General features: G+C 42.9%; 2 protein-coding genes across 3 annotated transcripts; one reads left to right on the forward strand and one right to left on the reverse strand.

Moving 5' to 3' along the window:
* Positions 1–110: 110 nt before the first annotated feature.
* Positions 111–3,487, forward strand: nol7 (nucleolar protein 7). The gene is made up of 8 exons (XM_073491205.1): positions 111–339; positions 847–907; positions 1,068–1,123; positions 1,212–1,237; positions 1,340–1,436; positions 1,543–1,664; positions 2,176–2,253; positions 2,957–3,487. The coding sequence occupies exons 1-8, from the start codon at positions 155–157 to the stop codon at positions 3,028–3,030; spliced, it is 699 nt and encodes a 232-aa protein (XP_073347306.1). The 5' UTR covers positions 111–154; the 3' UTR covers positions 3,031–3,487.
* Positions 3,488–7,702: 4,215 nt separating this feature from the next.
* Positions 7,703–27,261, reverse strand: ranbp9 (RAN binding protein 9). 2 transcript variants are annotated; one of them, XM_073491227.1, is made up of 14 exons: positions 26,651–27,261; positions 22,944–23,055; positions 21,290–21,342; positions 18,988–19,155; positions 17,468–17,490; positions 14,122–14,306; positions 11,967–12,079; positions 11,741–11,849; positions 11,171–11,325; positions 10,744–10,897; positions 10,434–10,555; positions 9,965–10,116; positions 9,161–9,272; positions 7,703–9,050 (listed from the first exon to the last, which is right to left on the reverse strand). In XM_073491227.1, exons 1-14 carry the CDS (start codon positions 26,865–26,867, stop codon positions 8,920–8,922), a joined length of 1,806 nt encoding a protein of 601 aa, XP_073347328.1. In that variant the 5' UTR covers positions 26,868–27,261; the 3' UTR covers positions 7,703–8,919. The 2 variants fall into 2 exon arrangements, with proteins under 2 accessions (XP_073347328.1, XP_073347330.1); XM_073491229.1 differs by having other exon boundaries at positions 8,848–9,050; positions 10,434–10,552; positions 26,651–26,967.
* Positions 27,262–27,902: the final 641 nt, after the last annotated feature.

Here is a 27,902-nt window from a genome sequence, read left to right on the forward strand (position 1 = left end):
TCGGTGCTTGAATATAGCTTAAATATAGAAATATTTACATCCACAACATTTTATTTCTCTTGTTGTGATTCTCCTTTCTTCCACTCTCAGTCGCACTCTTCTGACGTCACGAAGCGGCGCGGCTCGGCTCGATGACGTCTCTTGACTAGCAAACATGGCGAAGAAGCAACGTGGGAAAGCAGCTTCGTCTTCAAACATGGTGGAAACGGAGGAACAGACGGAACATTTCAGTTTAATGTTGGCGTCCAGCGACGACGAGGCGCCCGACGAGGTGACGTTTGAAGACTCGAAGACTCAGGCGCTGCGGAGCATGAAGGAGGCGCTGGACACGGCCCGGAGGTAGCTAGCGGCTAGTTCTTCTCCGCTACGCCAGACTCCATTCAAAACAGTCCGCATTTAGGAGATGTCGTGCTAATAGGCAGCATAAATACACCACAGCGAATTTTATATCACACATTCAGATTTTTGGGGTAACACTCTTCATATCGGCGTGCAAATGTGACAAATATGTGTAAGTGGCTCACAACTTACTACCTCGACCACAATGCGTAGTTAGTTTAGAGACGACAGACAAGCGAATTGATTCTTGTAATAAGGCACTAATTTTGTACTCTATGACAGCCGATATGAAGAGTTGCTCCCAACAATTCTGAATCTATATCTCTTCAAAATGTTAAGCGTGTACGTTTAACTGTGAGCGGGATAAACTGTATATAACAATTCTTAAATGGAGTTTGGTGTGACGATTTGCCCGAGCAAAAAACGCTGCCTGCTGCTGCCAAGAACAGTCTGACATTGAACCAGGATTACAGCCATTAGATGTTCAAGTTTGATCTGTGTTTGCAGAGAAAAGGAGCTGCTGAAGGAGAAGAGGAGGAAGAGACAGGAATTATTCCAGGAGCAGAAGGTCGGTGTGTTGTGTTCAAAATGGTTGAGTCCACTTCATGACAGCATGTTTCTGCTCCAGTGTCATATACATATTTGTGTCATTTTATAGACCAGACAGTTAAAAAGGTAATCTACGTGGTTTTATTATTCGATAAAGCGGCTCCCTTCATTTCCCACAGAAAAGAAAACTCTTATCGGCTGACGTGTTGGAGGAAATCGCCTCGTCTCCTTCAAAGTAAGTTCAGTGGTCTGACTCATTCACATCGTATGTGTCCGTCTTCCATCTCCGCCTACTGAACACTTGAATCTGTTTTATGTTCCAGGAAACAGAAACAGTCCGAGGATGAAGGTAAAAGAAACCTTTTGTCAGATCAGGGGGTTTAAGGGTGGACGCTGCTCGGTGAAGCAGCAGAATAAGCTTCAGTACGACTCATGTTTTCTCCTCACCCAGCTGAAGAGGAGCAGCAGGAGGAGGAGGAGGGAGAGGACGGGAGCAGGAAGAAGATAAAGAAGAACAAGAAGAAGAGGAAGCTAGCACCTGCCAGAAAGTATGTAAATACACTTTCCCACAACTTGAACACTCTGAGCTTCTTGGGGCCAAAAGGACGAAGCTCGATGTATTAAAGTATAAACTGGTTCCTTCCTGTTTGTCAGTGTGAAGGGAAGCTACACGGTGACGACGGTGAAGGAGCGAGGGAAGGCGTCCTTCCAGCAGCAGGTGGCCGAGGATTTCATCAAGTCCAGGCTGTACGGACCAGGAAGCTGCAGGACCACGAGTAAGAACATATTCACTGTATCACCTTCTGCTGCTGTTAATCAATTAATTGTTAACTATTAAATTAATTGCCAGAGATTCTGATAATCAAATAAGAGTTTCTGTCATTTTTTAAGAGTAAAAGAAAGTAAAAATTCTCTGATTCCAGCTTCTTACATGAATATTTTGTGGTGTACACACTGGTGGTTTTCTCCTCCTCATACCAGACCAGTGAACTTCCACCTAAACTTGATGTTCTTGAGTTGAAGCTGCTCTTTGTCCTCATTATTTTCTGGTGAAAAGACGTAAATAAAAACTTGCAGGCTACACTCTGTGGCAGTAGTCTGTAAAGACAATGATCTGTCTCAATTTGAGCTTTGCTACAGTGACGTCCCGTCTCGTCCCGCTGAGGCGTCCGCTCTCCTGGGACTCCTGCTGCGGAGACGACGGCAACATTCAGAGCGTCCTGTCCGACTGTCAGTTCGTCTTCTGGCTGAACAGTTTTACACACTTTAATGATCGTCTGCTTTCAGGTAACGAGATGCTCTCACTCCAGAACAAGAAGGGCAGAAACAAGAGTGCAGCTGTGCAGTTTGTCAAGAACAACTGGGGTAAGTTCAGGAAGACAAACTAAGAATTTTTAACTGTGGACACTAAACATTTACCAAAATGTCAGTATGTAGGCTACAGGCATTTTCTGACTGAAGTCTCGTCACTTGGTGTACTTTGGCTTCTTTTTACACTAAAAAAAAAAAGCTCTAGTGAACCAAAGTGCACCTGATGTTGTGTCTGAGGCACTGGGGTAAAACAGGAAGTAAGTCCAAATATTGAGACTTCCACGCTAATCCAAGTCAGACTTCAGCTCAGTCTCCGGGTCGCTGCTAGCATTTGTTAATTTGCACAATGTATGATCAAATACCTGCAGAACTAACGACTTTCCCATCAGCCTTAGATGTACTTTAGTGCTAATTAGCAAAGATTGGTGTGCTAACATGCTAAAGTAAGATGGTGAACATTAAGCATCAGTGTTGTAAAAAGTACCGACGAGTCATACTTGAGGAAAAGTAAAGATGTATTAAAATGATTTCATTTGAGACGGGAGCTAAAATGGAGAGAAAATTGTGTTTTTTGAACCCAAAACCATGTAAACTAATCGTAGATGCACAAAATAAATGTATGAACCTTTTAAGCTGCAGCAACCATCACATGTACATTAGGAGTTCAAGTTTATGGAAAATTGCCAGATTAAAAAAAAAAAAATCTCAAGTATCAGTTCTGATATTCTCTCATCTTCTCTTCTGTCTGACGCTTCAGCCTGTGAACAAAAAGCCAAAGCAGAGAAGCTGAAGAAGAGGTGGATCCACAAGCAACAGATTCCCTCCTGCTGACCGTCGGTCGGACGTCTCTAAAGACCTCGGCCCGGCCCGGCCCGAGCAGCATGGACTTCTTCTTCTGCACCCTGGATTTAAATGCATACGAAGCCTGGAAGACGCCATGTTGGCTCCATGGTCGGGAAAAGCTGGACAATGAATCGTACTGAGTGGACACAGCCTGGATCCAGTTCGTCACCAGGATTCACGCAAATGATAGAAACTTATGAGGACGGTGTGCCGGTGCAGCAGAATGAGGCTGTTTAACAACCATAAGTGGATTTTCACATTAACTTTTCGTCCTTTTGTTTATGAACCAGGACTTTTCCTCATGTGTTTATTAAAGAGCAGTGTTTAAGGATGTTAATAACTTTAAGTTTAACAAGTTCATTTCTGAGACGTGAGACTCGGATGACCTGCTCTTTGTTTTCTTTTAATGACTGTATAAATAAAGTCTTGGTATATTTAAAACACATTAGAGGAAGTATGTGTACACACTCTTGAAAGCCTTGTTACTTAAATAGTACAACTTCTATGCGACCATTCAGTGAGACTGTTTTTACAACCATTAGAAAATGTAGTGCTTCATTTTCTTTGATCGCCTAATTGATTCAGCAGCGTCACGACATCAGCGCTAACTTGATCGTGAATGTTCCTTCTTAACTCAACGACTACTGACCAGCTTTTTCTGAACTCAAAACATTTCACAGCTTTGAAAGAAGCTTGTTAGTTTTTTTATAACACTACTGTTCTCCAAAGAAAGACTCTTAAACGACAATGTTCCCAATGTGCGGGCTAAGCTGCTGCTGCTGCTCTTTGTCATGTATGACAGTGAGTGAAATACCTTGCGACTGTTGGAAAACAAGTCTTAAGTTGCTTTTTTCCACTATTTTTTGACATTTTGTAGATTTAAAAAAACAATCGTTAGTTGCAGCCCTTACTGAACCACTTTCTTTTCTAACACACTGTTGTACATGTTTAAAATATCTGACATGTAATTAATTATTTAGTGCTGAATTGAAAACCAATAGATTAAAACGAATCACCACTGATACCTACAGTGAGGCAGTATGCACAGGTATGAGCCTCTTAGATCAGACTCACATGGAACATTTCACAATAAAAGCCCAAAGAAGAAGCTTGTACAACCTTTGGTGTCTGGACTGTTCGACAAAAAACAGGCTGACATTAGCTTATAAATTATTTGAGTACTATTATTATAGTATATTTAGAAACTGTCGCAATTCCAAAGTTTGTCCACCAGAGTCGACACTAACATATTTTACTGTAAAATGTCCAAATTAGTTTGTATAATTAGCGGAAATCTTTTAGCGAGTTTATGCATTTTAATAAAGATTTCAGATGTTTTGAACTCTAATATCAACTTTGGCCCTAAATTCATCGGTCAAGCTTTCATTTGAAATCATCACCTCTGAAAGATTCAATTATTAAATGTATTTTCAGATGCAGCCCGGCGACGTCTGTTAGCTATTTAAAGGGCTCAGAACCAAAACAACGATAACCGTTTCTGAAGGTGGACTTTTTCTGTCAGGCTTCATATTAATGTCTGTTCAGAATGAAATAAAACACTTTGCAGAGTGTTTTATCTGCAGAGAAGTCATTTTAAACTGAACTCTACAGCCTCAGCTGGACACCGAGTCTGTGAATTCATTGAAAAGCAGAATAAACCTGGTTGGAGGCTTCAGCTCCGGGCGTCATGCAGCATCCAGACAAGTGCCTTCGTCATTTGTCATTTTTTAATATAAATCTTTTCACCCTCACACAAATTGCACTTTTTTTTTCTCCAAATGGACACACAGTCAGCAGTGGACAACTTACTGGTTGACATCTTCCTTATACACCGTGAACTGGCTAAAAGAAGGAGAAACAAAAAGAATAAAATAAGAGACATCTAACTTGATCTTACCACCACTTTACTATGGCATGCATAGGTTTCAGACCTTACTCAGAAAGAGACAACAGACACTTTGTCTAAGAAGTTTGCTAAACGATGCCGTGACTGCTTGCGATCCGAAAAGAAAAAGAAGAAACAAACCAAGGTACAGAAAAGCTCGGTTCCACCGTGAGAAGAGAAGTCAACTCCGGACCCCTGGGGGGGAAGAAGAGGAAAAGATGGAGGTCGTGTTTAGCGAAAAAAGCCTCGGCATTCCTGTTTCTCTGCAAGTGGCGAGCACGAACACACAGGCTTCAAACACACAGCTGCGATGTCGTCGTCCTAAAGTTTTTGGTTCTTTATTTTATAAATGTGGTAGCCACAGTGCAGTTGACAATACTGAAATGTTTTTTTAATGTTATTCTTGTGTTATTTTCTCGTCGATGCTTTGAGCACTAAGAAACGTGAAAGCCAGAGAAGGATCTGGCAACAAAAGCCTCATGGGGAGAGGGAGCTCGCCTCTGAGGAATGATGGGTGGACATGGGCAGGTGGACACGTGGACTTTAGGGCTTTTCATACCTGAATGCTTTTTCTACAGCAGCTTTAGAAATAAAAAAATAACTTGAAAGCAAAATGTTACGAGGGAGCAACGTGGAGTCAACGCTGACTGAAGGAAAAACAGTGCACACTTAAACTGAAATCTCTGTAACTGCTAAGCTAAATGTGTTAGCGCACACCGTCTGAAGTGGGTCAACAACATTGACAAGAGCGTAAATTATGTCTTTTTAAACCAATCAGGGATCTCGGGCTTCCGGACACCTGGATCACATCAGATAATCCGTATGGAGCCGGGCCAAGCTCCAGAAATGTTTTGTGGACTACGAAACTTCACCTGACTTTCCATGAGAGCCCGACCAATCTATCGGTTGGTTGATATTATGGGTGCAGATATATCTGTTTCCAGTCCAATATGAAATCTTTCTTTTGAGAGATTATAATGCAGAAAATATCCTTTTAAACAACCCAAATTCCCAGTGAATGTTACTGTTTCAGTGCACTGGCGTCACTTTAGACAATTAAGTTTTCTTTGTTAAACTGTAAACTATCCTGCGTCCGTTACATCACAAGCGTTGGCTGAGTACGTCAGCCGATATGTCAAGATTAGAAGTTTTAACTTCTTAATATCGGTCCGACTCTACTTTTCCATCAGTGCGGTGGGGAGTGGATAACAAATTCATTTTCGTTTTTGGGTGAACTGTTCCTTTAATTATCAGACAACTGAAAATAAAAACAAAGTGACAAATTTCACTTTCACTTCACAACATTAAAGCAAACTGAAATTTTAATTTCTATGTTGCAAGAAATCCATTTCTATATCTTCTGTGTTCGATTTGTACTTGTACACCTACAGTTCTCCAGGGGCGTCTGACGTTTCGGTCCCGAATACTGAAGTCGCTACAGGCAATTTGTTTCATTTAATATGTACATGTAACGACGACGCAGTCAGTTAAACAGCCGAGGGCCGACGATAGCCGTGATTTTGTTCAGTGGTTACCGAAGTGTGTAGAGAGACACGTCAGGTACCGTGAGGACTGCCTCCAGATTTATTACCACTTTTTAAAACTATACATTCGCACATACGCAGTTAAGCTGGTGACTTGGCCGACGGGTTGTCATGAAAATAATAATAGGACTTTGAAGGGGTGACGCAGCTTCAGAACGTTTGGGAACCTTTCCTGCATAACTCCCAATACAAACTTAAAAGCACGAGTCAAATGTTGTAAAAGGCTGATAACCAACACTAAAAGGACAAATAAGAGAACGCGTTAAGGAGATTTAACGCTATAGTGTTGTTATTTTCCGTTCAGTAGCGCCCCACAGACGCTGACAGTTGTCAGTCAAAAGTTAGAAACGTCCACTCAGAGGCTTGAAGTTTCCACAATCATGTCCAAAAATATGTTTATCCTCTTTTGAAGAATGAAATGCTGACAGCTGCAGTATCTTTATCGTTATAGTGAGAAGAATTCAAAATTCAGTTTGACTTTAAACGCAGCTCAGTTTTGCTGTTGCTTGTTTTTTTGGTCCGAGTTCAAGTCTGAAAAGCCCGTCGCTGTGCTGCTATCAAAGAACAAAAACAGAAAAGGGCGAGTCCACCTGTAATCGAGGCCCGGGGTTGGTCGGCTGCTCGGTTGGACCTTCCTATTCTAAACCGAGGAGGAGGAACAAAGGGACATTTTGGCTCCTGAGTTCTTTGTGGGTTAAGGATTAGCATAGACATCGATACGAAAATAAAGATCAACAATGTTTGCATCAAACCTGCTGTGCAGCTGGGGGTCAGGGGGGGTAACAAGTAAACGGAGTCAGAGATCATCACAGGGTTCCTGCGCAGGGTTTCACAAGCTCCAGACTTTGTCCAGAAGTGTTCGAAGTTTTTTCCCATTAAAGGCTAAATTTAGCTCGGCTGCTATGACAGTAAAACAACGTGACATGTAAGTGCTAAAACTCTGTTTCAGGACTTAAGAGCAGTTTTTTCCCCCAACAGACCTGAATAAGATCAAATATCAGCTTTCCACCTGCGCAGGAACCCCGGAGGCTACGAAACAGGAAACATAAAAACTTGTACAGACTAGGAACAACCAGGAGTCACTGGTGTCAGTACAAAGCATTAAAGGATTGTTTTTTTTTTCCAAAGATTTCCTTTCATTTGATAACTAAATATCTCACTCTATTGATATAATTCCATTTTGTTAAATTCATATATAAACGTTAACATGTACACACGCTCGTCACTGGTAATCGGTGGAATCGGGACCTTTATTATAATAAGTTGGTGGAACTTGCTCTTGCTGGCGCTCAACAAATATACTGTGAATGCAAGTAACAATAATTAATATAATGATAATTAGAATAATAATAATAATAATAATAATAATAATAATCCATCGTCTGCACCATGCCTTGTAAACCTGGAAAAACTAAAAACAAAACAAAGCCAGGTAACCGCCCCTCCCCGCTCCGCCCATGAGAAACAAAACAAAAGATTAAAAACAGGGAACGTTGAGTCGAGACTGTAAATTCTCTCTGGCTTCTTCGAAAAGTCCCGAGTCCACATGCGTCACACAAATCTCCGCCGATGTCCTGAAGTGAGTGGGGGGAGGGGAGTCGGTGCAGGGGGTGAACAGGGGTGGGCCGTCCCTAATGGAGCCTCGCGTTGGCCGGAGTTGGAGCGCTCAGCAAGCCTCGGTGGAGAAGGACTTCTCAATCCTGGTTTCAGCATCAGCCTCCGTGTGCGCTTGTTTGCGTGTGTTATGTGTGTGCGCGTTTGCCCGGTAAGCCAGGTTTACAGGGACCACGTTAAAGGGTGGTCGGCCGTGGCGGTCACTCGTCTGTATCCTTTTTTTGTTGTTTTTTTTCTTCTTATTTTCCATTTATATCTGACCAGGGGGATTTGTCCATCACCGCCCTGGTTTGAGGGCCCCCACGTATACGGGGGCAGGGTGTCTGCAGCGAGTCCACACGAGTTCGGCTCTCCGAGTATTTTCAAGTCGGCTACTCTTGGCTGGCGTCCCCCGCCGTCAGTCAGGATGATGCAGACGCAGCCTCGGGGGGCTGGAGGTGGGGGGGGTTTGCGAGGCCAACCAAGGTGGAGGCGTATTTTCATATTTACGATGGAAAGGGAGGTTGTGTGTGTGTGTGTGTTTGTCTGTGTTATGAATGTGTGCGCTGTGTGTTCGCAATCTAACGATCTGCCCAGAAACGACTCCTGATCCTCGGTGATGTTCGTGCCGGTCTGTAAAAGCAGAACAAGAAGCGAGTGAGGTGGTTAAACTTTCTACAACTTGTTATCGTGCGGAGGAGCGTCTCCTCGGCTAATATGACTACACTGATGCAGGAGGTGAAAGGAGCCATTTCTGGACAGGTCGTCAGAGAGAGAGTGTGTGTGTGTGTGTGTGTGTGTGTGTGTGTGTGTGTGTGTGTGTGTGTGTGTGTGTATGTACGTGTGTGTACAGGGCTAGTGCAGGTAATCGTCCACAGAGGCAAAGGCGCAGGAGCCGCTGCCAGTTCGTGCCATGATGGCGAGGCACTGGGCGGCCTGACCCACGGCCTGGGCCAGGGGGGGCTGCTTGGGCAGGTTGTGAGTCTCTGGAGAGAAAAAGGAGGAAGGACACTGTCAGGACCGGAGACGACAACGAACAGGAGGGATGAGGGGGGCTTGTTGGGCTGTCGAACAGCATCCGCAGCCGTTGACCTACCTAATATTGCACTGTTGAGAGTGGAGCAGACCGGCTCTCTCTGAATGGCGTCCAGCTGGTAGCCGACTGGGCTGTTCCAGGGGTCCGAGTAGGCCAGCAGGCTGAATGCATCCTGCAGCAGGAGACGAACAACAACAACACACTGATCACACAACAGACACACTGCTGCATTTTAAGTTACTCTGTCACAGGTTCAAATTGTTCTGTCTTGTTGAAGTCTTTCGCACTTGAAGGAATAGAGCTGACTCGTGTTAGCTAGGTAGGCTAAGCAATAATAGTGTTCGTAGTATTTACTCAATAAAGTCTCTAACCTGTGTCTTCATGAATATATGATACGCCGTAACAAACGCTCTCAAGCTTTGTTCAGACCAAAGTTAAAACTTGAATCAGCTGATCTCAAACGTCCTGAAAACTCTGACAGTTCACACCAAACTTTCCCTGCAAAGTTCTGAAATGGTTTCCTCTTGATCTGGACTGGGCTTTAGAAAGAGGACTGATGTCTGGAAAACACCAGTTCTGGTTCAGTGACTGGACTTGCCAGAAGTCCAGCCCATAATTCAGGCAAGTTATCAAGAGGGCTGGGAATAAGGTGAGCGTAGGAGGTGCACTTCAAGTCTCCACAAATGCTTTTCAGGAACCTCAAACAACACATTATATCTTATTGTGCATTTGTCAGCATGTTAGTGCCTTCTTCTGCCCCCTAGTGGCCAAAACATCTGGACTGACAGACATCTGACCAGGTTATTATACTAAATCATACTCAACACTGCATGGACAAAGTAAGCTCAGAGATCTCCGTGTTACCTTGAGCATCTTCTTGTTGGCTGAGTTCTTGCCACACTCGCGGCGGAGGTGTTCGCTCATGCTCTGGAGCTCCCTGCCGAAATGGATCATCCTCTCAATGGCCGCCTGGCTCCCGCCACACAGCTGCCGCTTAGACTGAGCTGACTCCACCTCTGCAGAGCCACGGCCAGTTTGACATGCAGCATGGTTATGTTATGAACATTTACAACAGGCATTTAGCTGGAGCACTCACCCAGTGACTTGCAATGATGGCAATAATATAAAAAGCGCTAAAAAATGTGTACAGGAAGAATAAACTGTTTGTATTACAGAGACGAGGCTGGGGATAACATTTACCAGTTCATCAGTTCACCCCAGAATTATTACAGCCAACTAGGTTTTTATAAAGAAGCTGCCATAACAGCAAAAATGGCAACCGGGGGTATGTTGCTGATGAATGCTCATTTAAGTCACTAAAACCTCTACCCACCCATGTCTGCATCACAGTCTTCGGGCTCGGTGGTGTGTTTGGAGCTGCCGTTGAGGAAACCGTTGGAGGACGATTCTGTCACTCCGTTGGTGAAGTGGTCAACCTCCATATCCACATCGCTACTGAGGGAGGACGTGAAGAAAAGGAAACAGTCGGCATGTTTAACAGCTCACTGGAGGTAGAAAATTAACTCTTGTGAACCCCTTTCTAGCAACCATGATGGAGGATACAATTACTGAGAACAGCTGATTTAATACGGCATTTATAAAATGACTTACTGGCAGCAGAGCGTGTTTTTATGCTGCAGTACCTGGTTATGGGCTGTTGGCTGCGGCTCCCGTTGAGGCTAATGTCAGATGCTGGGAGGGTGGAGCCAGAGCCTGGGGGGCAGGGCTTGTGACTGTGAGGGGAGGAGCTGTGGCTCTTATTAGACGTCACACCATTACAGCAGTTGCTGTCGAACCCTAAAACAACAGCAGAGGGGAAGAAGGACACGTTTTAACCATTGACAAGTAAAGTTATAGCATTTTTACATCAAAATTAGAGTGAATATGCAGTTTGATGGCAGTCAACCTCGTCGACTGAATGATGTTTGAGTGCTGCTTGAACAGAGACGGATGGAAAAGTATTAACAGCGTCCTGAACTTCAACTCGTGTGATTGCATCGCACTTGACAAAGGAAACTTAGCGTGTTCTAGTCTCCAGATGTGAATGTGCAGAGCACAGCTGGACTGTACCTGGGAGGTAGGGCTGGGAGCTGCTGGCTTTGTGGCTGGGGCTGCTGAAGGGCCGAGGGGAGCCGGGGTAACTGTCCTGAGACTTTGGGCTGCGACCTCCCAGACACCTCACCTCACTGTCCGTCCCATTCACCATCTCTATGAACTGTCTCACCCTGAGGACGCAGGGGAGGGAGGGAGGACAGGGAAACAGGAAGGAAGGGAAGAGCATGAAAGGGAGAAGGCAGGAAGAAAAGAGGAAAGAAATAAACAAGATTAAGTAAAGATGGATGGAGGAGAAACAAGCAAAGACGTGAAGAGAACAGAAGAGAGGGAGGAAAGGCAGGATAAAAAGGAGATTTATTAAGATAAAAGGAGCAGAGGCCAGTTCAAAAAAGGACAAGATGACAGAAAACAACACAGAAAATTAATCAAATTAAGTGGAATATAAATTATGAAGCCATGAACATGAAAAGAGTCCATTTACAGAAGCAACAAACAACAACACAAGACATGAGAGGCTTTCAATCATCCGTCGTGTGATTTCCTTCAGTCACTTAGCTATGAAACCATGTTTAATGCAGGTCTTACTTGAGCATGAAGAGAAGGTCTGGGTTCCTCTCCAGGAGGTTGGGGTAGAGCTGCTGGGTGGTCTCGATGGCCTCGCCCATTCTACCTGACAACACCAGCTTCTGGATCTCTGCAGACCAACAGTGAACACACAGGTGACACTTAGACCGGGTTTTTCAGTGATGCCGTTTGGCACCGAAGTTAGTTTGAGCATTATTTAGGAAGACGCCACCACGGAAGGACTCACTCTGTCGGTTTTTGATGGAGGCCAGCTCCTCGTGCACGGCCTGGTCTGTGGATTTGGCGAAGGCTTCTGCTGTAGCACAATAGCTGTGATGAACCAGGTAGGAGGCCACCATCCTGACAGACAACAGACAATTAATACCAAAACACACTGATTAGACACAGCAGCAGGAGACATCAGACAGACCGGTAGACTGAACATATCAGAGCAAAAACAGAACATCATCTTCTTCTGTCATTAAATATAATGAACATGGTAAATGTATGTACTTTGTTGACCAGGAGACTATAACTTTATCACAGAAACATCTAATCAGTTGTGGTGTTTCTGTGTATAATGTACTGAAGAGGGTTACGCACTCCCAGTAGCATGCTTCATATTCATATTCATGGGGGGGAGGCAATTATTGCACCTGCAGCCCAGAAAGACTGTTATTTTAGGAATCAGCCTCATCAATCCGCAGACTATCCGAAGGGCCAGAAGATAAAACTGCAACCTCTGCATCACTGGTGATCACAGCTACAGTCAGTATAGAAGGTCAGAGGTGACCTTGTGTTTTCCTATAAACAGTTTGTGTAATAATTGTATCATTCAGGTTTGTTTTGACGTCCAAATGTTTCCATGTTTTGTGTTTAAAACTGTTGGCTTGTTTCCAGCCTCTTCAGTCGTCTGACTGCGTTCCCAAATCTGATTAATTAACTTTGTGAGCACGATGATATTATTACAAATAAAAATGACCCAAGTTGCGATAAATCGCGATTAACCGTCCCGATTAGTGCTAAGATGACATATTCCCACGTTTCATTAAAAGTGTTTCAAGGATGAATCCTCTTGACCGCTTATTATTTGCACACGGCCACTTTTAAATATCCAATGTTTGCAGGAGATTTGTGATCGGAGGCCTCTGCTCTCCTCGACTCGTCATCATGTCATTGTTGCTCTACAAAGACATTAACTCTTCTCATCCACCAGTATGACGTGAGCTTAAAAACTTCCTGTTTTCAATCCCAGGCTGCGAGGCGACTTTCCAGGATAAAGTCTATGGCTCCCTCCACTCCACCCAACCCTCCACCCTCCAATCCCCATCAAATGGAGATTAAATCCATTCAGGACAAGTAATCATAGCAACAGAGAGCTAATCCCATCAGGGCATGGCATGAAGAGAAACCGAGTCCCGCAGCTTTCACTTCTGGATCCCAGCTCCTGCTCTCTGATGGGGAAGTGATCCATCTGGGCCTTATTGAGATTAAAGTTCGTCATGTCGGCAGTGATTTCCGGTCACCTACGATATCCTGACAACTCCAACACTGTAATAAATCAACATCCACTAATATATAGAACCAATACAGCCAAATATACATGAAGATGATACAGGTCTCCAGTAAATCCAAAACATCACATGAGCTCAGAAGCTGAATTCACCCTCGACCTACCTCAGAACAATAAAAAGTAAATTCACTTGCTTTTAATCAACTCGTTTGAGAACGCACGAGCCCGGAGCCTCTGCCGCATTACAGCCACGATCCTGTCGCCGGAGCAGATCGCATGCCATTCTAGACAATGCTCGTTTGCCACGGCAAGTTTCAGCAGCATCCCAGAAGCGGCTGTCCACTCTGCTCCGCGGAGAATACGGCCAAGTCTATTTTTGACACGAGCTGGCTGCAGCCGCGTCAATCTGTACAGAGCAGATCGAGCCAGACGGGAAGGCAGACAGCGGTACGGCATGGAGTACCCGCTCAGTTCTCAAATAAAAATGCAGTGTGGTGACTCAGGATTTACAGCACAACAAAGCAAATATTAACAATAAACAACAAAACTACTTAATGTAGCCTAATCAACCACAGTAGAAGCACAAAACTCAAGGAAAAATTACAAAATAAACAGTCAAGTTGACAACATCAGGGGATATGAGTCCGCATGGAAGACGCAACAAAACAGCGGCACACACGGCGGGTAACAGAGCTGGTCTCTTTCCTGGTGGAGTCAAGCTGCACCCGGTCTCTGTTTGGAGCTTCGGTTGTGCACATCTTTAGAAATTATTGCTACGCGTTCACATTTGTAGTGCCAGGTGGGGTCAGGGGTCAGTAAACATGTCAGCAGCAGTTGCCGCCGTTGCTCGTATTCTCGTCCGAACCCCATTATTCCACGGTGAACTTACTTCTGGATCATGGACTGCCACTCGCCCTCGCGCTCTCCGATGGGGAAGCGGTCGATCTGGGCCTGGATCTTTGTCCTCCACTCACGCATGTAGTCCTCAATGTCGAACACGAAGGGGTGCTGGCCGAAGTTTGCGTCCACCACTTCCCCAGGAGTCTGAAGGCCCACGGTCGGGTACAAGTTAGGCTGCAGTAGAGAGAGATGAGAGAATAATGAATTAGGATGACAGAGGAAAGGGAGTCTGGGAATCTAATCTGGACAATAAATCAAAACAGGAAACAATGAGAGGAAAAACAGGAAAACAGAAAATCTCAGGAAATAAGCTTTTGTCTACAATTATCCCTTAAAACTTGATTTCACTAGCTGGAAAAAGATTCTTTAATCAAAGTGCTGTAGCAGGCCAACAGGGTTTAAACTCCTCAGACCTTAAAGGGGTAGTAAGTAAGATTTATATGCACAGAGTGACCATAATACATCTATCAAGCTGACCAATGTACCGCTTCATTCTTAAGAACCACTGACGCAGTGGCTGTATTGCCAGGTGCTGAGATTTCTGATTCTCTGCATTAATTTCTGACCTGCACTCGACTCTCATACAGTGTGTGGACTGAGTCAAAGTGAACTTCATGGTGTTTGTGTTCATGGCAATGAAAGAACTTCCAGTGCAACAGAGTGGCTCATTAATGTGTCTTTAATAGTTTCTGGGCAGCAGTGGAGCTCTGTGGCACAGAGGACGCAGATATATCAGGCTGCACCGACACAATAATTGTTTGTAGGATGCAATTAATCAGGCACGTGAACATGACACAATTATCTGAGACAAAATAATTGTGATTCACGATATCATCCCAATAATTATCAAAATATGCTTAAAAACTGCAACTGTGATCCTGTTGGATGGTGGAAGTGCTGGGCAAGATATCGATATTATATAGTTACTGTGAGATGGGATTATATATCGTCTTAAATTGTTGATATCGTTATATGCTGATAGTGAAGTGTTGTCTTTTAAAGGCTGCATTACAGTAAAGGGATGCAACTTTCTGAACAACCAGTGGAGGAGGTTGTTCTTACAATATATAATTATGATTTTGTCTTAAGCTGATCACTTCTTTACTTCTCCCTTTGCAGCAACTCATACGACACTTTTAAAATAAAAAACCTTTTGAATCAGATGTACAGGAAGTGGAACAGTGTAATATATTGAGAGCAGCTGGTCTTCCCTCTAAACTGTAGAGGTCCAGTCAGGTGAGAAATAACGCTGTGATAAATTAAAATACAGAAAGCAGTTTGTCTCAGGTGAACAATCACACGGCTGTTCCATATTCGATATTCTGAAAAATATCACCTATACAGCAAATATCGCGATATTCGATATTTAAAGCTCAAATCAAACCTAGCTGGTTTTTTGGGTGTTGAAGTTGAGCTTTCAGTCAGAATTTTCCTCGAATGCTTTTTATTGCAATCTGTGATAAAAACTTATTTTGTCACATTCCTACATTTATTGTTGATTTTGGTCTTTTCATAAAATTTTGTCAGGAAAAGAAATGTAGAATATTGACCTTTAAAAGGTTACAGGCACCGTCTGACAACATCCAAAACAAAGCTCAGCTAAACAGCAGCCGGCTGACGACACCACAACAGAACAAAGACCTGACACCAACTCCAAATGTTCAAATCTGGGCAGTGGGACAAGAAGGGACACCTACACTGAGTGTAGAGGCATTACTGAATATTAAATTAATGATCTGCTTCCTCATCATTAAGGACCAGTTCAAATGTGTTCTGACAGGCACGCAGACAGCTACGACCTGGACATGAAACTGTAACAGCTGGGGTGTGACGCGGTGAAGCATCTCTGTGCTATGTTACAATGCGAGTTGTTGACAAGCTGCATGCCGATGCCTAAGGGTTAAGCACAAGTCAATGGCTTGTTCCTAGGAACAGCCATTCTGCTTTTTCAAGTCCCTGATGAAATCTGTGATGACAGAATGACAAGATAAACAGAAATCTGAGGTGAGGAAGTTCGTATGTGCACATTGTTCCTACCAATCTAATCGCAGCCTTGATTTGATCAGAGGAGGTGGTGACTGACGAGAGGTGTTGCGTTGTGCGATGACTGTGTGTGAGAGAGATTGTGAGATTTAAAACTTTTAGTGATACTTCCAGGACACAATGTGGTGATGAAAAAAGTTGATTGTGTGATCCAGTAGGGTTCGATCAGGTCTAGTCTTAGATTTTAAAGACACCTTGACGTATCAGTAACCTTTTATCTAAGTTAGGAGAAGTTTCGGGGTTAGGGAATAATATAAATCGATTTAAATCCCCATAACAACAGTGGTACAATAGGTGTGTGTGTCTCCTAGAGTTGCCTTTTGTCATGGTCCAATAACCACAGAGGTCAGCTGTGCCGAGGTGACGCACTTCACTGCTCAACTCTGGAGGAACATGAATGTCTGGCTCACAGCCAAGCCCGTTTTGCTGCTCAATGGATTATTGTTGTGGCTAAGACTCTTATTTTCTTCTCCCACGAAAAACAGCCAGCCTCGATTTAATTTGTAACCAAGCAAGAAGCGGAGGAAAAAAAAAACCCCTTAAAAACAAGTGTCTCGCTCACATCTCGACGCAGCGAATACGTTCATGTATCCCATTAGAGTTAATGTCCGTTTGTTGTGGGAGTCGTCACATAATGAAGCGCAGGGAGCTGACGGGAGTGAGACTCGCAAAACAAGTGGCGTTCTGTTCACATACAAACAGTAGTTTGAGTTTTATCTAAAGTGGAAACAGAAAACTTTCCCCACTGGCGTTTCCAAGTGGTACTACTGTTGCCACGGCTGTCGCAAAGAAAACTGGATCGCTTTCCGTTTTCCACAGAGCTGCAGCTACCAACAACACAGGACAACGCGTGAGTTTATCATTCCCACGACACAAGGATGGGACTTAATGCACATCGTCTCAGTGCTTCTCTTCAGTCCGCTAACAGAGAGCAACAGTGGCTAATGTCAGTTTAAAAAAAAAAAAAAAAGAGTCCGCTAACATAAGCTGACGACTGTCTTCCACAGAGCCCCTTTCAGTGATGGCGGAAATTTAATTTAAAAACTCATTTCAAAATTAAAATAACGATAAACTTATCAGATTAGAAGTGATGAAGAAAAAGGGGCTTTTGAAGATCCCAAGTTTTCCAACCTCCAATCCATTTTACAAAGTGTAAACATTTCGACTACAGTGGAGCGTCTGAATGAAACATTTCATTTCTATAAATACCCTCTTGTCCTACAGCACTGATTAATCATGGAAACAAGAAGGATTCTGTTACAACACAGGCGTGAACAAAATGTGGTACTTACTGGTAGGTCTGTGAAGGCAATACCTGCAGAGGAAGAGACAAAATGTCAGCATGAAGCACAAGAGTCATTTCTGTGTCTGCGCTCATCAGGAGGCCACAGTCAGTGTGTTTACAGGTACTGAGGTAATCTGGTTACTATCACCTTTCTGCAGTAACCTGATTTCTTCACAGTCTTTTATCTGGGTCAGATAAACCTGGTTCACATGGATCGATTTACCAGGAGAGGCAAAGTGTCGCTGTAGCAGCAGCTACAAGGTAAAAGGTTGAATTTTACAGTGTAGAGGAATGAAAAAAAACACGGAGACTAAACAAAGTTATCAAAATAATAAGACTAAAACTACATTACATAAATACATTAGTTTCTACTGTTCAACAGTGGCTTTTGTGAAATCCAAATACAGTTGAACAGCCAGTAAAACAATACTGCAGGCAGTTGGGAGGAAATGTGACGACTGACGAGCTCCATGTAAATGTGGGTTAACCAGTATCCAGGTTACTTCAGTGCATGTAAACAAATTATCTGATTTCCTGAGCCAACGTCATCTCTCCAGACAACCTGGTTTCTCGTGAGCATGAGGGACCCTGAATCCTTTTCGGTCTAGATTGCACGCATTGCTTTAAGTGGGGCACCTTCTGAAGCACCCTGACAAGTACTACATACAAGTCTAACTGATGTCACTTTAGTCTTCCCTCTTTTGCACTCAAGAATAATGTCTACATTTTTTTTAAGGCTTTTGGGGAAATGTTCCTTTTTGTTTCAGACAGCTGCGGGGAAGCGTCGGTGTTCGACTGACGGCAGCCTGCAGACTGTCGGCAGGAAGCGAGAGGAAACGGTACACAACCTTCTACTGCAGCTACAAACACAGCGGCAGACTGCGTCTTGTTAGTGGGGTTGAGCTGTAAGAACCACAGCAACATCTAAATGGACCAAAGTGATATTTACAGCTAAGTTTACTTCCTGACTTTAAGGCTTAATGCAGAATTTGATTGGTGAATGCAACTACTAGGGAGGGTTCTGGTGCTCTGCACACTATTGGTCTGTTCCAATGATGGAGCGCTCCTCAACCAATAAGGAACAAGAGGTAGTCATCAAAACATTTAAAGCATCGCTGCCTGAAATCTGCACGTCGAGCGCTCCACCCTGCAGACCGAGGCTGAATGGTACTCCAGCGAAAGTAGTGCAGAAATAGGGGGCGCCATCACGAAACCATACTAATCTTTAGGTAAAATTCAAATTTTATTTTCAGTTGGACATTGAAAGTTACTTATATTACATAATTACACCAGTTAGCTCCCTTCTTATTAATGCATTCAAGGCTCCACTCCAGTGTATTTTGGCATTTTTATGATATTTCATGTATTTCTAAGTAATTTCCTGACAATATAGATGAGCCACACTTACGCCAAATAATTTGACAAATAAAAATGTGAGCTGTTACTCAAATAGAACAATTAGGTATGACTGCCCCGGGAGAAGACAGTTTGAGAAGCTGTAGAAATGAGAATTTCTGAGATCGTTACCTAGGCTGTGGCCGTTCTTTGTGTAGAAGCAGGTGTTGTTGATGAGGTTAACGCAGCAGCCAATCACGTCGCCTGTTGTAAACGTGGGTCCGTAGGGTTGCCCAGTGCCGGACGAGCAGAAGGAGTGGCCGTCGTCTCCATGGTAACCGTATGAGTGCTTGTCCCAACCTGAGGGATGTGACGTGTCAGAAAGGTTTAATAACACAACAGATGGCTCACTCTTAGATTACAACAACAACAACAACACACATTCAAACAAACAACGAACTATTCAGGAATATTTTTTTCCATCTAATGTTTTTCTGAACTTCATTTATTTGTGACTGATAAGACAGAGACAACACCAGGTCAACACCAGAGGAGGAATTTACGGCTGCAACGAAGCCCTCGGCAACACCACTGAAATGTGGTGTGAATGTGTCCTCAAGACAAATGTCAACCATAAATCACGTCTCGCTAACCAAAACATCTGATGTGTGCCGTCGGTCTCACTGCTTATTATTGCACAAACACAGTTATCGACCGCCTGTTCCTGTTTCGATCAGAGTCTGAAATAAAACTTTGGCTTTTAAAACTTAAAACCAGGTGAGAAATATAACTGCTTTGTCATTATTTTAAACCTTCAGTAAATACAGGTGTGTTCAGTAATGGAGACCTGCAACAAGCGGCGGTCACTCAAGAGGGCTGTGAAGCAGACACCTGAAAGGGGTTCAACACCTTGAGCAAGGCAGCGCAGCAGAACAGATGACCGACTGCTGATGAGCACTATGGGGATTGAACCTCTGAAATCACCGGGAAGCTCGTTGTTTTCAGTGCAACAAGAGGCACAATCTCATCCATGTTTCCCAAGAAATGGAGATTTTCCCCTCGACAGGGCTGCACTGTTTAATCTAATCAACTAGAACATATTACATTAATAGCCAACTACTTTGATAACTGATTCATCGGTATGAGTGTGTTTTTAATAACAGAGTCAAACATCACTAGCTCGATCTACTTACATGTGACTATTTTCTGTTACAGAAATCTCAATATCTTTGGGTTGGGCACGAAACAACTAATCTGTTAATCAGGAAAATAATCTCCGGATTAATCGACAATGAAAATAATCATAAATTGGAGACCTTGAACGAAGCTATGCTTCTGAAAACATAGAGAAGAATAGAAGTCAAAGCCAAAGGCAGGACTTGAACACTAAGTAAGTTGGAAATGTGGGTATTAGTGGCTCCAACGTATTAGTTATGTAAAATATTAAGAGAATTAAATCACACAAGTAATTTCATGTGTTTGTGGAGGGAGTATTTGAGCTTTATTTGTCAGGGAGAGGGGAGGAAGCAGCAGCCTCTGCTGTGGCTCTGACATCCTCAGGGCTGTTTTAACATTAGAAACCAAGTGGAGGATCCTTTGAGTTACTGCTGAGCTGCAGAGGTAATCCTGCCACATTCATCACCGGAGGAGAGCACTCAACTCTGAAGCCGTTTGGCATCAGTTCCTCGCAATTAGTGAATTTTCATTAGCATCTATCCATCAGCTGGGGCTCTGCAGTTTGAGCGGGGCCTCCCGTTATCTTTGAGTGGACGCACCCAGCAGCTCCAGTCTCTTCGTACAGACTGGTGGAGGGGTGTCCTGTTTGGCCTGATAACCTCTGTGCAGCGCTGAGCTTCACAGCGACCAGCGCCGTCTTAATGGTACCATGTCATGGCCAAGACAACAAGCAGCAGCAGCAGAAATGTTTTGCGTCCTGACTAACAGACTGCACTTTAGTTAGTCTTCCATCTCAATACTTTCTTCCACACTTTTTTTCTCAGGTGAATATATCAGGAAATTTTTATTTTTAATTTTCCCACACAGGTCGTTCAAAACAGTCCTTTGGCTGCATCAGGAATGTACAACGTTTTGTTTCTCCTCCAGTGTATGTGGAAGGAGAAGGGAAACCTTCACTGAAGAAACGCCACAAGCTTTTTTCTTGCTTCTCCGTGTTTATCACACGTGCAGAAATCCTGTATATCAGCCTCTCAAGCAATAAATCATGCATACGGGCCGGGTAATTGACAAATAACTCACTGAAATGAATACTCTATCACTCAGTCACACCTACACCACAGGCATCTAAAATCAGCCTCTACCAGACAATAAGTTCACAGACAAAATGACACCCACACAAATGCAGCCAAAAAGATCATCTGGTATAATATACAGTAGACACAGACACACACGCAAACACACAAACTCTTTCTCACCACACCCAAAGGCAGCGGCAATGAACACTGAGACGAAACAAACACACACAGTGTCAACTTACCAGGGAGCCTGTTCATGTTTACACCCTGAGCTGAGAGGCCGATGCCCATGTACCTGTGAAGAAGAAGAAGAAGAAGAAGAAGAAGAAGAAGAAGAAAAGTGTGAGGTTGCAATACTCAGCGCACATCCAGTCACTAGTGGTGCTAACAGTTAGCATGTCAAAGTGCTAAGATTGATTATGTAATCTTTAGCAGGCTAAGGTTAGCATACTACGTTAGAATTTCGGTTTCACAGTGCCCCAGAAGGAGAGGTGCGTGTTGTCAAGGTGGACAGTTTGTTAGCTGCCATGTTGTGTGTGATCTTCAGGTTAAACTGTGGACATCGTGACCACAACTAGTGTGGCTGAATGTTGTAATATTTAACTGAACTTTTGAATAAAATAATTTATGAATTCGGTTTGCTAAGTCTAACAGACACTAAACCATGATAGAAGCCAATTAAATGCAGGGTATTTTGTTTTTGGAGTATCATGGTCATCAGCCATCTTGGGTCAAGGAGTGAATACGACCAGTGAACTCGTGTGATGTCGTTACTGTAAAATTAAACCCTTCAGATGACTTAAACCTCAATTTAGGATTACAAACTGTCCTCTGCCCCCGTGAAGATTTTAATCAGGCTTTCACTTCATTAGATGTTTCTGTGTTATTCAGTCTGCTGATCTGAATTTCTAAAAACCTCATTTGCTATACGGGGCATGTTTTGAATACTCTTGACATGATGATGTGCTGCGGAGTTAACAAAGCGTCACCTTAATCTGCATTCACAGGAGCGCCTGCGTTTCGATTAGGTATTGATAACATCACAATAAGGCAACAAGCTGAAAGACATTTTATAAGAATCTCAAGTATGAAGAGGACGACAACACGACTAATCTCCTGTGAGCCACCATCTTTTCTTCAGATGATTTCTGACCACAAGAAGGAAGAAATCAGAGCTTCCTCCAGGAGAAAAGCCGAACTGCTTTAGTTTGACCTTTCACCCCAATCAACATAATAAATTCATATCAACTATTACACAGATTTGGTTAAAATGCTTATGTAAGTTTATGTCTTAAACAACGACCAGCTACAACCCGGGTCACGGTGCTGCAGGGTTTCAGAAGATGTAAATCCAGATTAGACTAGTTGATATTTTTGGGCTTTCATTGTGACCAAATTAAGCTTTTAGTAACTCTCCACCGTGTGAAAAGATGGCGTATCGTTCTGTGTACAAGCAGCTTATTTGTTATGATGGTTACATTTCTAAACCATGAATAGGATTAACACAATTTGAAATCAAACAACTGTAGAAAAGTCGTCCCTCCATTTTGTTTTCTGGTGAATCAAATACATGAAAACCTCACAGGCCTGTTGGTGAGGCTGTGGATCCTATCATTAGTGCTAACATTAGCATGCTAACATCCTTACATTGGCATATTGTGCATCTCTCTCTCTCTCTCTCTCTCTCTCTCTACATGCATACTGTAAACTTACACTGCAGCTACAAAGCAAACATTAAGAACATCTCTCAAGTGGAGATAAACATTTAGCATGCAGGATGCTGAATGTTACTTCGGGGTTAAGTCTTGGAGAACTGCCTCCCGTCGAGCCGGGATGCGAAGCTAAACGTGTCATAAATGAAGTGATGTGGTTTTTCTGAAGTGTTTAGTTTCTTACCCGTCTCGGCCTTTGCTGATGATCTTCACCTCGAAGTAGTAGACCCCGCAGGCGGCTGGGATGGGGTGGGTGGCCCGTACAGACGCCGCATCTTTTGGGGTTTTTCCGTGACCTTCAGGTGAGGGATGAAACACATGTGATCGTTACGAACGAACATCTGGATCAGGCTGATGACGACCAACTTTGATTTTGTGTCTCGTCATCCATTTTGATTCACTATAACTCTTCGCACGGTGCAGGAGTGTGTGAAGACTTTAAACACGAGTGAATATGGAGAGGAATCAACCCACGACCCCGACAATCAATGTTGACAGTTTGTTTAAGAAGCTGAGGCCTCGCCAGCGGTTTTCTGAGTGAGTCAAGTCTTTTTGGGTTTCTTATGTTCTCCACTTCTTGTCTTGTGTTTGAGGTTTTAACCCAAAAGGGAACACTGAATATAAAGTCAGTTATTTCCTCACACTCTGAGCAGATGATGTCAAAGTTACTCTCGCATGTCGCAGCGCCTGAAGGCAAATTAGTCACTGTCCCAATGTTTATTCTGGTAAATATAGTAGGTTGTAAGTTTACGTTCCATACTTGACACAATTCAACATGAACCAGAGTGTTGAGGCGAAATACAATGTGGGGATGTGCTCGATTTAAAGTGAAGAAAAAGAAAAGAAACAGCATTATACGAGTAAGTACGTTGGCTCAGCGATCCCAAAACATATGATGCTGTTTTACTTGATGACATCTTTACGAGTACCCTTGAGCACAAGATGTGTCAGCGGTTATAAGATTATACACTTAATTAAATCCTCTGAATCGACCTACTGGGATGCTGCCATATCATATTGCTCAAAACAATGTTGATATAATGTGTAATAGGAAAGGAAAAACAGCGTATATCAGGATAATGGCAATATTCTAACTTGTTGACATAATGACATCATGATGTTACGCAAGAACAGGCTGAAACACCAGTCCCACGGTGGAGGAGCGACTTCAGCAGTGGTTTGGTTACAGATGATGAGATCTATGTATATTAAACCAAAGACAGTTTTGAGCATTTTTTGTTATATCCTAAAGAATATTGTTAAACATACTCTTGTAATGTGACATCATTTTCAGGGCCATGTTGCCAAACCCTTCCTGCAGAGCTAACGTTAGTTTAAACAGCTACAGTGGACGGCTGTCAGCAGCATCACTGTGAGTCAGATCCTGCAGACGCAGCATAAAGTTCTGAGTATCATAACTGTCGATGGAAATACTGAGTAATGCAAGTAAATCACTGATACACTATCTAACCAGACGTAAGCTAAAGCAGTCAGCATTTCTGTAGAAAACAAACTATGTTTACTGAGAAGTTGCTTTTGAGGAAAAAGGAGCCCTTGGGACTTAATCAACGAGGAGTAACTGCATCAGATTATCTAATCGTTTTTATGTAGAAACAAGATAAGTTTGTCATTAAATCCCGGATGTAAAACAAACCTTATTTAATACCATGCACACACCAACACAGGCCTGAATCCACAACTGCAAAATGTAAGTGAGTGTAAGTGCAATATTTATGAAGAAATTAAATCACAGCCAGACATTTTCCTCAAATTGTCGATCATCTCACCTTAAAGTCTGCGCAGAGAAGCAGGTTTAATTAGAGCTCTGCATGATATTGCTTAAGAACACCTAGGATCGCTTCAAATCTGGAAAATGAACCGCTGTAGACACTAAAATAAATATTTTAACCTCCATTTTACATCTGTGACAAAATGGTTGACACATGAAAACACCATTCAGGTGAGGAAAACACAAGAAACACATCACCCACAGAGCCGGTCGTCAAAACTACGGTTGAAGGTTGGAAAATTACCATTTTTATCAGTTCATTGTTTTTAAATGCATAATTGAGTCTATAATATGTCAGAAAATAGTGACAAATGCCCTTTATAAACCCAAAGTCCAAGGAAACATCTTAAAATGTCCTCTGTGCAGCTCACAGTGGAAAACCAACAGACTTTTAACTTTAAAAGAAAACAGAAAATCTTCACTTTTTAGAAGCTGGAAGCAGCAAATCTTTGCATCTTTTAAAAATAAAGACTTGAATGATTAAACGTTAGGAAATTAATGCTGACGATTAATATTGTGTCAACTAATCAATCGATGATATTGAATACTCAGTCCAGTATAATTTATATTTATATAAAGTTATAAGTTTATCGTTAAGCTGTCAAATATCTGGTCTCCATTACATGTAAATCTTTGTCACAAGTGTTTGATAACCACATTTATGGGATCATTGCAGAAATGTGTGTTTATGTGTACAGTCTGTCAATAAAACAATATCGGCTGATAAATCAATATTTGGAAATTTTACTACCGAATATCTGTTTTGGCATCAGCTGCAAAACTCCAGCACAGCCTGTCTCTGAACCTGACATATTCAAATGTCTTGTTTTGTCTCGTTTAACGCAAAGTTACCGGTTTATTATGTTTTTGAAGTGATTAACGGATAATCAAACTAGATGAAGATGAATTGGACAATCCGCTGTAAGCCTTAATGTTGCATTTACACATTTTAACAGGCTTTGGTAATTAAACTCAGGTTACATGTAGTTTTTGTGCAGGTTATTGTGGATCTTGTTAAGTGGGTATATGACAAGGCATTTAATGATATGATGACAGATGAGGCCAAGACTCTTTTCAACACAATGTCACAGTTGAAGTTGTTATGATTCAGATGCCATCAGATGCACAGTATAAACATAGTAACACAAACATAGTACAGCCTAGTTAACACACAGACGGCCTAACATGTTCAGTTTAGCCTCGCTGTGCCTGTTTAAAGCGGTGATCTGCTTTTCGCTCCATGGATACGTTTCATTTAAACTTCACAGTGTCTCACACAGTCTGCAGTTCACCTGCCGTAAGAGGTTCAGGTGAATCTCTGAAACAAAGACAGAACATTCTCGTTGTAACAAGGAAGAGTGTGTGTAGAGAGGGCCGGTCAGACCCAGAATAGTAGAACACACCCAGGAAGCACAGTTACACCTTTTTTTTTTTTTTAATCTAGCCTTTTCTTGTAGGCCTGCACCAAATATCCTCCTCATAGCTTTGCTAAGCAACTAGTCAACCTGAATGTCAGGCAAGACACTTGATACTAAAAACCCTCCACAGCAGTGAACTAGCTAAAACCCAGCCTGTCATCAATAACTCAGCTGGTCTGAGCAGGTTGAGCTAATCATGATATTCGACGCTGTGTATTTTCATTTAATCACCTAATAATGCTACACGAGCTGTCCAGCCCTGGTCCATTTTGACCAACGTTAAACGGTTTGGATATGTGACTCACATCGAGCACTTTGTCTAAAGGATTGATCCCCCATTTGCGTGTTATTTGTCATATTTCAGTAGATAGCTTGACAGATTATTCTCCTGGTGACACTTCACGAAGCTGACAACCTGGTTAACAGGGTAGCAAAGGAAGCTAACGAGCTAGTAGGTCAATTTTTTGGCTGTGGTTACACCTCGCCAGCTGGTCGGGTTGCAAGATGTCCTCTGCCTTGTTGTTGACGAAGCTAACTAGCCTAGCATACTTTGTTTTTAGCCACAACGGCAGCTGGCTTTGATCCGCTAACCGTCGAGCTATGCTATGCTAACGTTAGCTAAGTTGGCGTTAGCATCGGGCAAAAAGTAAAGTGCAAAAACTCGAGCGTGTCGAGGTGTCATACCTTTGTAATGTACGCGGAGATTGTTCTGAGAGAGCCCGATGTAGCTGAACTTGTCCTTCGGGCTCCAGGAGCGGGGGAGCGGGGTCTCATTTTCGTTAACGGCTGGATAGAGCCGCCGGAGCCGCTGGTTGAGCTCCTTTTCCTGCTCGTTCAAAACAGAGTCTCCGTGGACAACGACCGACATCAGAAACCCACAGCCCGACGACTGTCCAGACATGGCTACGACACGAGTTTTTTAGTAAATCGGCTTGTCAGCAACAAGCCAGAGCCACTTGTGTCAGTCAGTGTCAAGTTTTTAAAGGGGAGGGTTTAGCAAAGCTAGCTAGCAGGCTAGGCTAACTGGCTTCGCTGGTCGCTGAGAGGCAGCCAGAGCTGGTTAGCCGAGAAGCTAACCTTGGCTAGCGCGTTTAGCTTGGCCAGCAAAGGCGAAGCGATCGCCGAAATGTTGCTCAGGTTGACATTAGCTGACACAAAAGCCACGAACAGAGACACCAGAAGAAGACTGTCCGCCGCGCAGGGTCGGGAGAAAAGTGATTAAACGACAGAGGAAGGAGGTCGTTGCTGAGAGCAAAGTGACAACTAACGTGAGGCTACACGGGTCCACAGAGTCTAACGGGCTCAGCTAGCTCGATCTTTTGTTTGTTGTCGGAGCGCGATCCGCACATCTGATTGGCCGAGAGCGGCCCCACTCACTTCCTATGGGAATGTGAAATACATACAGGATGAGGAGTGAAGGTCCAGTCAACAACAACAACAACAACAACAACAACAACTATTATTATTAGCAGTATTATTATTATTATAACTCACTCTGTACATGTACAGCAGAGAGACTGTGGGGCTAAAAACAGTCCTGTGTTGTCAACAACAACAACAACAACAACAACAACAACAACAACAACAACAACAAACAACAACAACAACTATTATTATTAGTAGTATTGTTTTAACTATTATTATTATTATTATTACTCACTCTGTACATGTACAGCAGAGAGACTGTGGGGCTAAAACAGTCCAGTGTCAACAACAACAACAACAACAACAACAACAACAACAACAACTATTATTATTATTATTATTATTATTATTATAATTGTTATTATTCTTCACTCTGTACATGTACAGCAGAGCGACTATGAGGCCAAAGAAGGACCAGAACTAACTCATCAGGAGGTTTACAAGGTCGACACAGTGAGTCATCAGTATTTATATTATAATAATAATATTTTTTTAATATAATGACAGTGTC

Source organism: Pagrus major, chromosome 21 (assembly GCF_040436345.1).
Source record: "Pagrus major chromosome 21, Pma_NU_1.0".
NCBI lineage: Eukaryota > Metazoa > Chordata > Actinopteri > Spariformes > Sparidae > Pagrus > Pagrus major.

Excerpts from the sequence above, each read along its gene's own strand:
- nol7 (XM_073491205.1), top strand. The coding sequence starts at position 155 with ATGGCGAAGAAGCAACGTGGGAAAGCAGCTTCGTCTTCAAACATGGTG. Across the intron at positions 1,437-1,542 it reads AAGCTAGCACCTGCCAGAAA|TGTGAAGGGAAGCTACACGG; the intron begins GTATGTAAATAC and ends CCTGTTTGTCAG. Across the intron at positions 1,665-2,175 it reads AGGAAGCTGCAGGACCACGA|GTAACGAGATGCTCTCACTC; the intron begins GTAAGAACATAT and ends GTCTGCTTTCAG.
- ranbp9 (XM_073491227.1), bottom strand. The coding sequence starts at position 26,867 with ATGTCTGGACAGTCGTCGGGCTGTGGGTTTCTGATGTCGGTCGTTGTC. Across the intron at positions 14,307-17,467 it reads TTGCCTTCACAGACCTACCA|CCTAACTTGTACCCGACCGT; the intron begins GTAAGTACCACA and ends TCTCTACTGCAG. Across the intron at positions 10,898-11,170 it reads CTCCCAGCCCTACCTCCCAG|GGTTCGACAGCAACTGCTGT; the intron begins GTACAGTCCAGC and ends CTGTTGTTTTAG.